We start from the raw sequence: 12,825 nt of genomic DNA on the forward strand, positions 1-12,825 counted from the left end.
ATGGGTTGGGTCTGTGCGCAGAGTGGCATGTATCGGGCAGGGCTTGTCAAGGAGTTCGTCCAGAATAGACCTATGTCCTATGAAGGTTTTATTTTTCCTGCCCATCGACTGGTGGTCGGGTGACCGCCAGGGTGTATCCGTTTAGTCCGGGCCGCACACTGCTTAAAGGCAGCGGGCTCCAATTGGGTTTTCTGGGCCCTCCATGTGCTTTCCATCGCACAATACTTTTGTACTACATATGATAGTTCCCTGAAGCTCTGTATGTAATGACGGTCGAGGGCATTCAATATTCCCTCATCGGTGCAATTACGATGAAAGGAAGAGGCACCACCTTTCCTTCTCCTACTGCCTCTCCTTCCCCCTTTCCCCCTCCGATAAAACGAGGGGGGGCGAATCCTACTAGGAGCCCAAGTGGGACTCCTCCCACTTGGGGCGCGCCTAGGGCCGGCCTCCTCTCCCTCCCTCCTTTATATTAGGCGGGGTGCCCCTAGAAGACACAGCAATTGCTCCAAGCCGTGTGCGGCTCCCCCCTCCACAGTTTACGCCTCCGGTCATATTCTCGCAATGCTTAGGTGAAGCCCTGCACGGATCACATCACCATCACCGTCACCACGCCGTCGTGCTGACGAAAATCATCTACTCCTTCGACCCTCTGCTGGATCAAGAGCTCGAGGGACGTCATCGCGCTGAATGTCTGCAGAACTCGGAGGTGTCGTATGTTCTGTACTCATCGGTCGGAACGTGAAGACGTTCGACTACATCAACCACGTTAAGCAAAAGCCTCTGCTTTCGGTCTACGAGGGTACATGGACACACTCTCCCCCTCCCGTTGCTATGTATCTGCAAGATAGATCTTGCGTGAGCGTAGGAATTTTTTTGAAATTGCATGCTACGTTTCCCAACAGTGGCATCCGAGCCAGGTCTATGCGTAGATGATATGCACGAGTAGAACACAAAGAGATGTGGGCGGTGATCGTCATACTGCTTACACCAATGTCTTATTTTGATTTGGCGGTATTGTTGGATGAAGCGGCCCGGACCAACCTTACATGACCACGTGCACGAGACACGGTTCCACCGACAGACATGCAACTAGTTTTGCATAAAGGTGGATGACGGCTGTCTTTTCTCCAACTTTAGCTGAATCGAATTTGACTGCGGACGGTCCTTGTGAAGGTTAAAACAGCAAACTTGATAAAATCACCGTTGTGGTTTTTGTGCCGTAGGTAAGTATGGTTCTTGCTAGAAGCCCGTAGCAGCCACGTAAAACATGCAACAACAAAGTAGAGGACGTCTAACTTATTTTTGCATGGCATGTTGTGATGTGATATGGTCAAGACATGATGTGATATACGTTGTTGTATGAGATGATCATGTTTTGTAGAAGTTATTGTCAACTGGCAGGAGCCTTATGGTTGTCGCTTTATTGTATGAAACACAAACGCCATGTAATTGCTTTACTTTATCACTAAGCGGTAGCGATAGTCATAGAAGCAATAGTTGGCAAGATGACCACGACGCAACGATGGAGATCAAGGTGTCAAGCTGGTGACGAGGGAGATCATTACGTTGCTTTGGTGATGGAGATCAAAAGCACAAGATGATGATAGCCATATTATGTCACATATTTTTGATTGCATGTGATGTTTATCTTTTTGCATCTTATTTTTCTTAGTACGGCGGTAGCATTATAAGATGATCTCTTAACTAAATTTCAAGGTATAAGTGTTCTCCCTGAGTATGCACCATTGCGAAAGTTCTTTGTGCTGAGACACCAAGCGATGATCGGGAGTGATAAGCTCTACATTTAAATACAATGGGTGCAAGCCAGTTTTGCACATACGGAATACTCGGGTTAAACTTGACGAGCCTAGCATGTACAGACATGGCCTCGGAACACTAGTGACTGAAAGGTCAAACATGCATCATATAGTGGATATAATCAACATAGAGACGTTCACCATTGATGACTACTCCATCTCACGTGATGATTGGACAAGGTTTAGTTGATTTGGATCACGTATCATTTAGATGACTTGAGGGATGTCTATCTAAGTGGGAGTTCTTAAGTAATATAATTAATTGAATTTAATTTCTCATGGTATCAGCCTAACCGATCCAACACTAGCCGTCACCCGTCCCTTCCGCTCCGTGCCGCCCCCGGTGGTCGGTCTTCATGATCGCCGCCGGGGGCCACTGCCCATACCTAGGGTTCGTCCGCCGGTCATGTTGACCGGTTACCCTAAAGAGTCTTTTTCCAGAGCCCTTGCTCAGGGTTTTTCTCTCTCCCGCCGATCATCTTGATCGGCGTTTTATTTTTTGGTTTTTTGATCTAAGATCAGTTTGCGTCTCCCGCCGCCGTCGACCACCGTGTGCCTCTACTCCAACACCTGCACGACCGGCCGGCTCCTACACCGACCCGGCGGCCTCGCGTGACAGGCGGCCCTTCACGGCCATGGTCCACGCATCTACCCGCCCGTCGCCCTGCGCCGGCCGTCGCGGCCCAGCTCCGACCGGGACCTCTCCATCGCCACCCGCCTTCGCCGCGTCTACACGGCAGCCCTGTGGTCTGCCTCGCTGGCCTCGTCCCCGGCTGCGTCAACGACCCACCGTGTTTTTTACTCCTGTATATATGTTTGAAAAGTAATTAAATCCACCATGTTTGTATGAAAGTTGTCTTGTTTGTATGAAATCTGACCGTGTTTGCATGAATTTCATCTGTTTTGTTGAATTTTTTTTTGAAATGTATGTGGCTAACTTTGGATGGCATCCTGCTGCATCCGTGTCCACGGACTGGTCCCCCTCCCCTCGTCTGCGGACGGATGTGGGGGAAAATTTACGAGTTGCCATTGGAGATGCCCTAAGTAGGTGGACCGTCGTTGGGAAATACACTTCAGAACCTGGTTGTATATACACCCCATATATAGAATTTTTTGAATAATTAAACAAAAAGTGAAAATAGTTTAGAAGTTTTTTTAGAATAAACTTGACTTTCCTTCGCACAAGTATATAAATTTTCAGAAAAAAACCAACATTGACTTCAGGGCAAAAGAGATAAAATTTATTTGCTATTATAGGTGACTATTCACACTAATATCACCGGAGTACTATTTTAGCTAAAAAATATCTTTTTTGAAAAGAAGTCAAAGGGAGATTTTCTTTTTATGGAATTTTTCTCACAAGTACAATGAAAGCTCAAGTTTATTTAAAAATATATTTTCAAATTCTGTTGACTTTTTATTGAATTACTAATTTTCTTTCATATAGGGTTTAGATACACCTAGAAACCAAACCTCCGCGTCCGATCGTCGTTGTCAAACGCAAAATGGGACGGATATTAACATGATATGAAGTAAATTATGTGTACGATCGATCTATCCACCTACCATGCATGCATTGAGAAAAGCAATGCTAGGATCTATGACTAATGAAGTGTACATATTAATTTCCACCGGCAAATGTACTGATCAGGCGGTGCAGAGTGATTAATGCCAGCAACGTGGGTGCTTTATTTCTTTGACTCCAACTAAGTGGAGTGTATATCAAGCATCTCCTACGAAGAATATCATATGAAAACAAACATATCATGAAAACTTCATGGAAACCATCATTAATAGTTTTGAAAAAAAGGGATGCTAAGAGGGTGATGTTTTATTGCTATGCGAAATTCCAAGTTGCAAAACATTATGGAATGGGAGCTACGAAAAAACAAATTTAGTAGTGAATAGTAACGTTACTGTTCGGCACTATTCAATGGTGATTTTGTTATATTTATAGCTTACATCCAGTAATGTGTTTGAACTTTGAATAAAATATTGTTTCAACTGTTTTGATTGTGAACAAGTAAATAATAGTACGTTTACATTTGGCTTATAACATAACTTGAGTGAATTAAACTTTTTACCCGTTACTTTGGCATTTTTGACACTAATTAGCCGTTCACAACTTTTCATCCAAGCTAGATGACCCGTCACGTCCTTGCGCAGAGACCAAATGCAACCAAAAAGTTAGGTGAACTATTAGATTTTTTTTCTGTACATGCAAAATACGATGACCTGTTGTGTCCTTGGTGCACAAACCAAGTGCAATTGAAAGTTAGGCGAACTATTTATTATTATTTTTGGCTGCCCATAAGAAGGATTGAATTGAATGTATGATGAAATTTTAACCGTCCTGCTCAGTTTTTCAAGAAGATGCATAGAGTACACTCAACTGGGCTTGATAGATAGTCAGGTTTGAGACTAGCCGGTACCAAGTCCGTTGCCCTCTCAAACTTAAAGCCGCCCTTGGCCTTGAGGATGAATAACAGCCGAGCTAGCCATTCCCAAGGAGTTAGCGCTGGGAGGGCGCAACGCCGCATGGAGTTCCACGCGAATCTTGTGGAAAATTAGTTCAAATGTGATATAAAGTCTGCAAGACGAAGTGATAAATAGCGAAGGATTTGTTTTAGAGAACTAAGTTCTTGGGATGGGTTAGATGTCAAACTCCCAATACCTATGATTTTTTGGGAATTAAGTTTGGGATCTGTTAGATGCCAATCTCCCAATGCCTATGAATTTGGGAATTAATTTTGGGATGGGTTTTTAGCCACTAACTTTTGAGGATGAATCACAGTTGCCAGATGCCCAACATTCGTTCCTGGTGGGGGTGCTGCGATGGCACCCCATAGGTCATCTTCTGCTTTTGTGCCTTAGGTGCACTTGATCTTGATGATTTTAAAACTATAGTTGACAAAATTGAATAGCAAAAACATATAAATTATTAAGACTTATGGTAGACCTGCACATGGGCGATAGAACAAATGCACCAAGACAACGGAATAAAACTCACGGGGTTGCTTTGGTTGCACCACCGGACACTATTCACGTCTAGATTTATCTTTTCATTTGTATTTAGATAGAATTCGGATTTGGGACATTTAGAGATTGTGGATATGTGAACATTCACAATTTTTCAGATTTTTATAAACTTCCGAGTTTATTATGTAGTGGGATCATGGTATCACTAATAGTGTGGTATCACATGATGCTTTCCCCAGAGTGCAGGACGATAGACCACATACATTCTCCTTTGCACATTTTCACCCCATAATAAGCATATGTATTGAGAAGTAGTAACATTCCAATGGTTACCATCACAACCCAGAACAAGTCTCGTTTCTCTCAATTTTCCTTTCCATATCCGCTCTTGGGAGCTTAATCATAGAATATTTTTTTGGACACCACATCTTCATTTGGTCTCGTATAAGAATCATATGTAAGTCGTTAGTTATGTTGCCTTCGCCGGTCAGAAAATCATCACTGGATTCAGCAAGTTGATACCGTCAAGTTTTTTTCCCTTGCATTTAGTTACAAAATTACAAATGTGCCGCGTTGGTATTGAAGACATTAATAACACTTGCTAAAATTTCCAGCAGCAACATGCGGGCAAGAAACTAGTTTATAATCATTTTTATAACAGCGAATGTCATAAAAACTTAAGCTCATCACATTATTTTATTGATGATTCGATCAGTAATCTGCTCGATCTGTAACAAGGACAACAGATGGAGGTGGAACACATGCAGAAAACAACAATGAACAGACGCAGAGAGCAGCAATAGTAGACACCGAGTCGGCCCTAGTGTCTACCTTAGGCTAGCAGGCGACTTCATTTTCTATCTTAGAGGTTGGGGTGATGCAAATTCATCAGAAAAAAAACTACTCATTACCGGGGTTAAAGAGATGGCAGGCGGCGGTTGAGCGAGGCCGGGGCGCGAGTCTGTCATGGGAGCGCCAGCGTTTACAGGCAGCGGAGGCAATCCGTTAGGCCTAGACTGGATCAGCAGGGTGAGAGAAGAATAAGAAAAAATGTATCGTTTGGAGGTTGAATATGAGCAGTGCTCATTAAAATTTGATCCAACGGTTGAGATAAGTGGAGGGAGAATCGATCGACCGTTTCGTTATTTTGAGGCGACTGGCGCCAAACCATTTCCTTATTTTATCCTAAATGATAAGTGCCATACGTATGTCACAAAGTAACACCGTTTTGACGTTTTTACAACTAAAATTGCCATATAAAACGAAACCAAAAAACAAAATAAAACTTGCCATTCAAACAAAAAGTTTTCGTGCTTCACAACTGAAATTGCTACCCCGGGTAACGAAAGTTGCCATGTGCGGCAATTGCCAGAATCCTTTTATCCTAAATGATAAGGGATAGGTGCGACACGTGTGAACAAAAGCTTCTGCGTGCAAATAATTTCAATGCGATTTTGTTTGTGTGAACGTGTAGACCAGTATCGAGCTAGTGAGCCACGTGTACCGGGATAGCAATTTCACTAAAAAAAGTGCCGTGTGCAGATCTGGAAGAAGGACCAGTGTAGGTAACCGTCGTTGTCAAACAGAAAAAAGGGACGGACATGAACATGACACGAAGTAAATTATGTGTACGATCGATCTATCCATCTACCATGCCATGCATCGTTGAAGGAAAAGTTTTTTTTTCTTGCGGGGGAAAGGAAAAGTTAGGATCTATGACTAGTGAAGTAGTATTAATTTCCACCGATTTCACAGAAAAGAGTAGTATTAATTTCCAACGGCATATGCATTGATCAGGCGGTGCAGAGTGATCAATGCCATAAACATGCGGTTCTCTCTTAACTCCAACCCAGTGGAGTATACTTCACGCATATACTCCTACTGTAGTGACTTCATACGGAGTATATCATGAAGATTTGTATGTAGTATGTATATGATTCAAATATTCTTCTTTTAGTTATAGTAATATGTTCCCTACACATCACAAACAAGTAACTCTTTTTAATGTCTTGAGTCAAACTTTAAAAACCTCAATGGAGTATTTGTAAATCATATGTTTAGATTAGAGTCTCGAAAGGCATATTCATGACATTATAATACGAGTGAATTCCAGTTTTTACTCCTTACTTTAACATTTTTTACATCAGTTAGCCCACAACAACTTCTCATCCGGATTGCCCCATTTAAGAAAAAATTTACCGGCTTTTTACTCCTAATATTTTTAGAGTAATCTACCAGGTTGGAACCGTCTATCGGTTATATGTGTCATGCCACGTCGTGTTTATTCTCCTAACAGTTATCCTACTCCCGAACCCAGTTTGCCTCCTTTTGCCGGACCAACGTGGTGTTTAGTGACCCATGTTGTAAACCTATTTTTTAGATACGCATAAGCATATGTATCATATATTCATAGAAGAAAGGGTAAGACACCCGTCCATGGAGCTACAACGGGGCACTTAGGCCAGGTTACATGGATTACTCGCTAAAGACCTGCCTAAACAACCTCTGATGAAATAAGGACATGTCTCCATGAAACAACCTTGCTGTAGCCCAAGTCTGCCCCGCCTCATAGATCCTGCCGAGCACCACCGTGATGGAAGGAGAACCATTTGTCAAAAGACTATTGCGTTGCGGTGCTTCTAGATTTCTCAACACACGAGAAGAGTGAGAGTATGCAGGTCCTTCCTCATCGGAGGTGGTGTTTGCAACAAAGCTGTCCACGGCAAGAGACGGTCCATTCCTTTTGTACATGGTGCCCAAGCCTTGATACCCCACGATGCAAACACCGAATGTCAGACGACACTTGCGAAAACGCAGGCAACAAACAGATGATCAATGGTTTCCAGCAGTTGAGCGCATAGCCGGCAAACATCCTGATGTGGCAATCCGCGCCTCGCCAGCCGATCAGAGGTACAACACCTATTCTTGAAAGCGACCTACCTGAACAGCTTGCAACATAGCGGAGCCGGGCAGTCCCAAACCGTCCTTGCTGCAAGGTCATGTTCCCGAACGTAAAAACAACTCGCGTAAGCTGACCTGGTTGAATACTATCCAGAAGCCTCCCATGCCCAGTGCACCAAGTCGTCCACACTGTGTCTAAGTTCCACGCCCGACACCAGGTGCCACAGCTGCAAGTAATCCCCAATCTCCTCAGCACTGAGATCCGACCCAATACCTCTCGGCCAAAGTCCAGCTAGGGCCTCATCCACTGTCCTGGAGCTCCTAACTCTAGGACGCATGCGCTCATAAATTCTTGGGGCGATTTCCTGAACTCTCTTCCCAGAAGTATGTGCTTCTTCCATTCCCTACATCAACGAAAACTGTCGCTCGATAAACTGCCAAGGATTATGCCGAAATACTAATGTCAAACTCCGCCTGCAGCCTCTCTCCAACAACCCTCCGCAGCCACAACCATCTCACCCTAAATGTTGTATTCATCCAATGCAAGTCAAGTAACCCTAGGCCACCAGCCCACTTAGGTGTGCAAACGATGTTCCAGGCAACCGTGCACTACCCACCATTCACCGCCGAGCTCCCCGCCCAGAAGAAGCCTCTAAAGATTTTATTTATGGTGGCAAGCATCTCCGCCTTATTGATCGAAACTTTGGAGTCAGCATGTATTATATCTCAATTCATGCCATCCTCATATAAATGCATAGTTAAAACAATATTAGTAAACCAAAAGCATTGCATAATTACTCAAATGAGTTCTTAAATTGGTGTTGCAAACTAAATGTCACCAAACAATTGGCCTAGTATTTTTCCTAGGCCCTCCATGCCATAATAAACCCCTTTGATTAATTTCAATTATTTAGAATAATTTTGATATTTGAATGAAGTGATAATTGTTCAAATTCAAATATTTATAGAATTATAAATTATATTGTTGGTGATAAGTTCCTTGATGAGATTTCATGAAAATCAATATTTGAGGCTTATATGGTAGTGAGTAGTTCTAGTAAAATTTTCATCAATTTTGAGGTCATCTCACCTACTTACATTTTAAATCAAAATTTGGGGCAGAACTTAGGTTGAATATAAATGACTGTCAAGTACCCATTGAATTTTTTTTGGAAACGGAAATAACATATATGAAACCTATGAGTTTTTCTTGGATTTTTAAGCCTTGAAAATAATGTATTTAACTATTTAGAAAAGTTGAGGAATAATAAGAAAATGGGAAAGATTAATACTTATCCGAAACCCGACTAGCTCTAATCAGGCCAACTCAATCGGCTTTTCTCCTCTTAAACGGTACCTAGGAAAATAAACAAGGCGACAATGACAAGAGTTTGAGATGCAACTGAGATCTCACAGGTTCCCTCACCTCTAGCCGTGCGCTCTGGTTCTCCTTGGAATGTTCGGAAATTTACGATGGTATAAAATTTATAGTCCGTGTCGGCGATATTCACCCAGAGGGTGCAATACCGTTGAGAATAAAAGCGCTCTGGTTCTTCCTATGATGCATCAGTGCCTTACTGAGCATCGCCATAGAATGGTAGATGTTGTGTCTCCGCCGGTTTGATCTTATGGGTTTTGGGTTTATGTTCTTGCAGATGCATTCATGAGGATTTGATGAGCTTGTATTATGGTATCTTCTGCTTTTATTGGTATGATCTTTTGTGCCTTCTTGGAGTGCTTCTTAGGCTTTTTCATGAAGATTTTGTGTTCGACAACCTCTAATCTCGTGGATCATCCTTGGCCAAGTACATTCAATGCTCACGAATTTCCACCTCTTTGGATGGGAAACTAAAGGGGCTTTTGAAAATCGAAGTTAGTCGATTTTGTGCAGGTATATGGGCAATGGTGTCGCTGCTCTGGTCTGGTTGTTAGAGCAAGTCTAGCAGACCCTGCATCCGGCGCAAACCCGCATAATTCCGGCGATTATACGGGCTCGGCCCATTTTTCTGGCCAGACCAGAGCCGCATCGGTGTCCGGCCCGTAAATTTTTTTGCCGCAGCCCGCAAACGCAAACCCCGAGCCACTATAACTGCGGGTTTGCGGGGCAGATGCAGTTCGAAACCCTATCCTCCCGCCGCCGCGTTCCCCTCCAATTCCCCACCGCGCCGCTCGATTTCTCGCCGCCGGCGAGCCTTGAACCACCATGGCCGACTCGGGGGATGAGGCGGAGCGCCGCTGCCGCGCCAGATTTGACGCCGCGCGCAAGCGGGGGGCGCGTCGGTGGCTCAACCAGGGTGCCCGGCCACCGCCGGCATTCGACCGGCGCGAGCTCGACGAGTTCGAGCTCGAGGGCGCCCGTCGCCGCCGCGCCTCCTCCGGTAACTGGTCCGCGGGGAGCTCATCCGGCCACTGGTCCGCGGGGAGCTCATCCGTGGGCGCATCGAGCTCGCGGCTCGTTCTGGTGAAAGAGGGAGCCGGAGGAGGCCGTGCCCGATGCGCCGCCGCGCCGAGGCGTCATCGGACCCGAGGACTACCTCCCATCGGGGCAGGAAGAGCTCCTCGAGCGCGTCGTCCTCGAGCAGTCGACGAGGGAGCTGCAGGAGATGGAAGAGCGCATCTGGCGCGAGCTCGAGTACGAGCGGTTCTTCCTCGATTTGGGCCTCGCGGCATCGCAGGCGCACGCATCGAAGGAGGCCGACCTGCGCGTGATGAAGGAGGAGCAGGCGAAGCTCTTCGTCGACCTCGGCTCCGATTCCTCCGACTCCGGCTGATCGCCGCCGGTGGGCAGCTACCGCAGGAGCTCTGGTGAGCTCAATTTTGTTGCAGTGATGCAGTAGCGTAGGCCCTGTCTAGCATATATAACCTCTACGTATGTATGTGGCGTGTATGAACTTATTATGCGAAGAAGAACCATGTATGCGAGCGAGCTCCGGCGAGCTGTTGCTTAAAATTTCTCGCGCGAAACAACTTTTTTTAAAATTTAGGTGTTTGTTTGCGATTTCTAGTCTGCCGCCGCAAATTTCGGCCTGCATAACCGTCCCCGTGCGACCTGCAAACCCCTTTTACGGGTCGGCAAAATGCGGGGTCTCCTAGAGTTGCTCTTATATCGTTGTAGGAGCTTTTGATAGTATCCCATGTTGCAAAGATTGTTGTTACTTTGGAGGGGATGAACACCACATCTTCATTTGATCACGTATAAGAATTATATGCAAGTTAATTATGTTGCCTTTGCCGGTGGTCAGAAAATCATCACTTGATTCGGTAATTAAGTTGACATCGGCAAGTTTTTTTCCTTGGATTTAGTTACAGAATTACGAATGTGCCGTGTTGGTACAAACAAAGACGTTAATAACACTTGCTAAAATTTCCAGCATCAACATGCGGGCATGATACTAGTTTATAATCATTATTGATAACAGTGAGTGTCATAAAAACTTAAGCTCAACACATTATTTTATTGATGATTCGATCAGTAATCTGCTCGATCTGTAACAAGGGCAAAAGATGGAGGTCGAACACATGCGGAAAGCAGCAACGAACATATGCAGAAGTAGCAACAGTAGACACACCGCGTCGGCTAGCTATCCATGTAGAGCCTGGTGTGATGATGCTGACCGATAACTTAGTGAATGCTGCAAACACACACAGACAAAAGCTCAACGATTAGCCTCAGTACTTACTTACTAATTAACGATTAAATGGCTAATGAGTACTCCCTCTATACGGAGCGTAGTGATCTAAACGCTCATACATTTCGTTATGCAGGGAGTAGAACATATTCTTTCAAGTTAGGAGTGGAGGATGTACTTGTTGCAGTTGACGTTGGTGTTGATCGGGAAAGAAACGGAGACCCCGCACTTGCCGGGGATGGTGGCGGCGTTGCCCATGCTGATGCCCTTGAACGACCCCGCCAGGTTCTTGAGGCAGCGGCACGCCGCCTGCCGGTCGGCCGAGGTGGACGCCTTGCCGTTCAGGGTCCTCACCCCGCTGCAGCACCCCGCCGACGGTGCCGACGCCTTCCCCGTCGCGTAGGACATGCACGGCGCGATGGCGGACGTCACGTCGCCGCAGGTCACCGCCCCAGACGCCATCTCCGCCACAGCCAGTGCCGCGAGCACGGCGAACACGGCGAGCAGTGCCATGCGAGCCATCGAGGATCTAGTGCTTCGGCTTGCTTGCTGGAAATCGTGGAGCTCGGAAGGAGCTGAGACCTTGATTAGCTTGTGTGGTGATGGCGCTTGTGGAGATGGATTGGAACTCCGTGGAGCTGGGTATAAATAGCCGGCGGGCGAGAGATGGCCAGGAAGAAGATAGGTGTTGCGGCATTGCATTGCAGGGTGGCGGACGGTGGTGCGTGCATCCACGTGTCCATGCGCGTACGTCGTACGTAGCCAGTGGGGCATGCATGCATGCGCATGCCGGTGGTTGGGCGCTGGGGACCGTACGATGGATCATGGATCGCTCGGCCGCGTCCACTCCACTGCACGCATGTGACGCTTCTTTGTTCACATCTACATATATTGTTTTTCAAAAAGTGTTCACATCTACTACATTAGTATGAGCAGAAGCTTCTGCAAATAATTCCGACGTGATTTTCTTCGCGTGTGAACGTATGGAACCTGTGTGCGAGCAACCACAGTCCACAGTGTAGTGTGCAGATCTGGAAGAAGGGCCAGTGGTGAGTAGGTAGAACGTCGTTGTCAAACACAAAAAAAGGGACGGACATGGACACGATATGGAGTAAATTTTGAGTACGACCGATCTATCCTTCCACCATGCCATGCATCGTTAAAAGCAAAACAGTAGTATTCCGATCTATCCTTCTGCCATGCCATGCATCGTTAAAAGCAAAACAGTAGTATTAATTTCCACCGGCATATGTACTGATCAGGCGGTGCGGTGATCAATGCCAGCAACATGTGTGGTGCTTTCTTAACTCCAACCAAGTGGAGTCTATATCAAGCATATACTCCTGCCGTAGTTAAGTTCTATTTTCTTTTAATTATATTGCCAAGCATAAGTTGTGCCTGGAAAAATTGTAACTTTGCATAGTGTTGTTATGTGATCACTTAAATAAGTGGTTAAAATTTCAGTGTGTTACTCGCTAGTTTTGATATATGTTGCT

General features: G+C 45.4%; 1 protein-coding gene across 1 annotated transcript; it reads right to left on the minus strand.

Moving 5' to 3' along the window:
- Positions 1–11,125: 11,125 nt before the first annotated feature.
- LOC780572 (non-specific lipid-transfer protein 3) lies at positions 11,126–11,988 on the minus strand. Its single transcript, XM_044470270.1, has 2 exons — positions 11,508–11,988; positions 11,126–11,332 (listed from the first exon to the last, which is right to left on the minus strand). The coding sequence occupies exons 1-2, from the start codon at positions 11,849–11,851 to the stop codon at positions 11,323–11,325; spliced, it is 354 nt and encodes a 117-aa protein (XP_044326205.1). The 5' UTR covers positions 11,852–11,988; the 3' UTR covers positions 11,126–11,322.
- Positions 11,989–12,825: the final 837 nt, after the last annotated feature.

The sequence above is a fragment of the Triticum aestivum genome, chromosome 2B (assembly GCF_018294505.1).
Source record: "Triticum aestivum cultivar Chinese Spring chromosome 2B, IWGSC CS RefSeq v2.1, whole genome shotgun sequence".
In the NCBI taxonomy this organism is placed as follows: Eukaryota; Viridiplantae; Streptophyta; class Magnoliopsida; order Poales; family Poaceae; genus Triticum; species Triticum aestivum.

Excerpts from the sequence above, each read along its gene's own strand:
- LOC780572 (XM_044470270.1), bottom strand. The coding sequence starts at position 11,851 with ATGGCTCGCATGGCACTGCTCGCCGTGTTCGCCGTGCTCGCGGCACTG.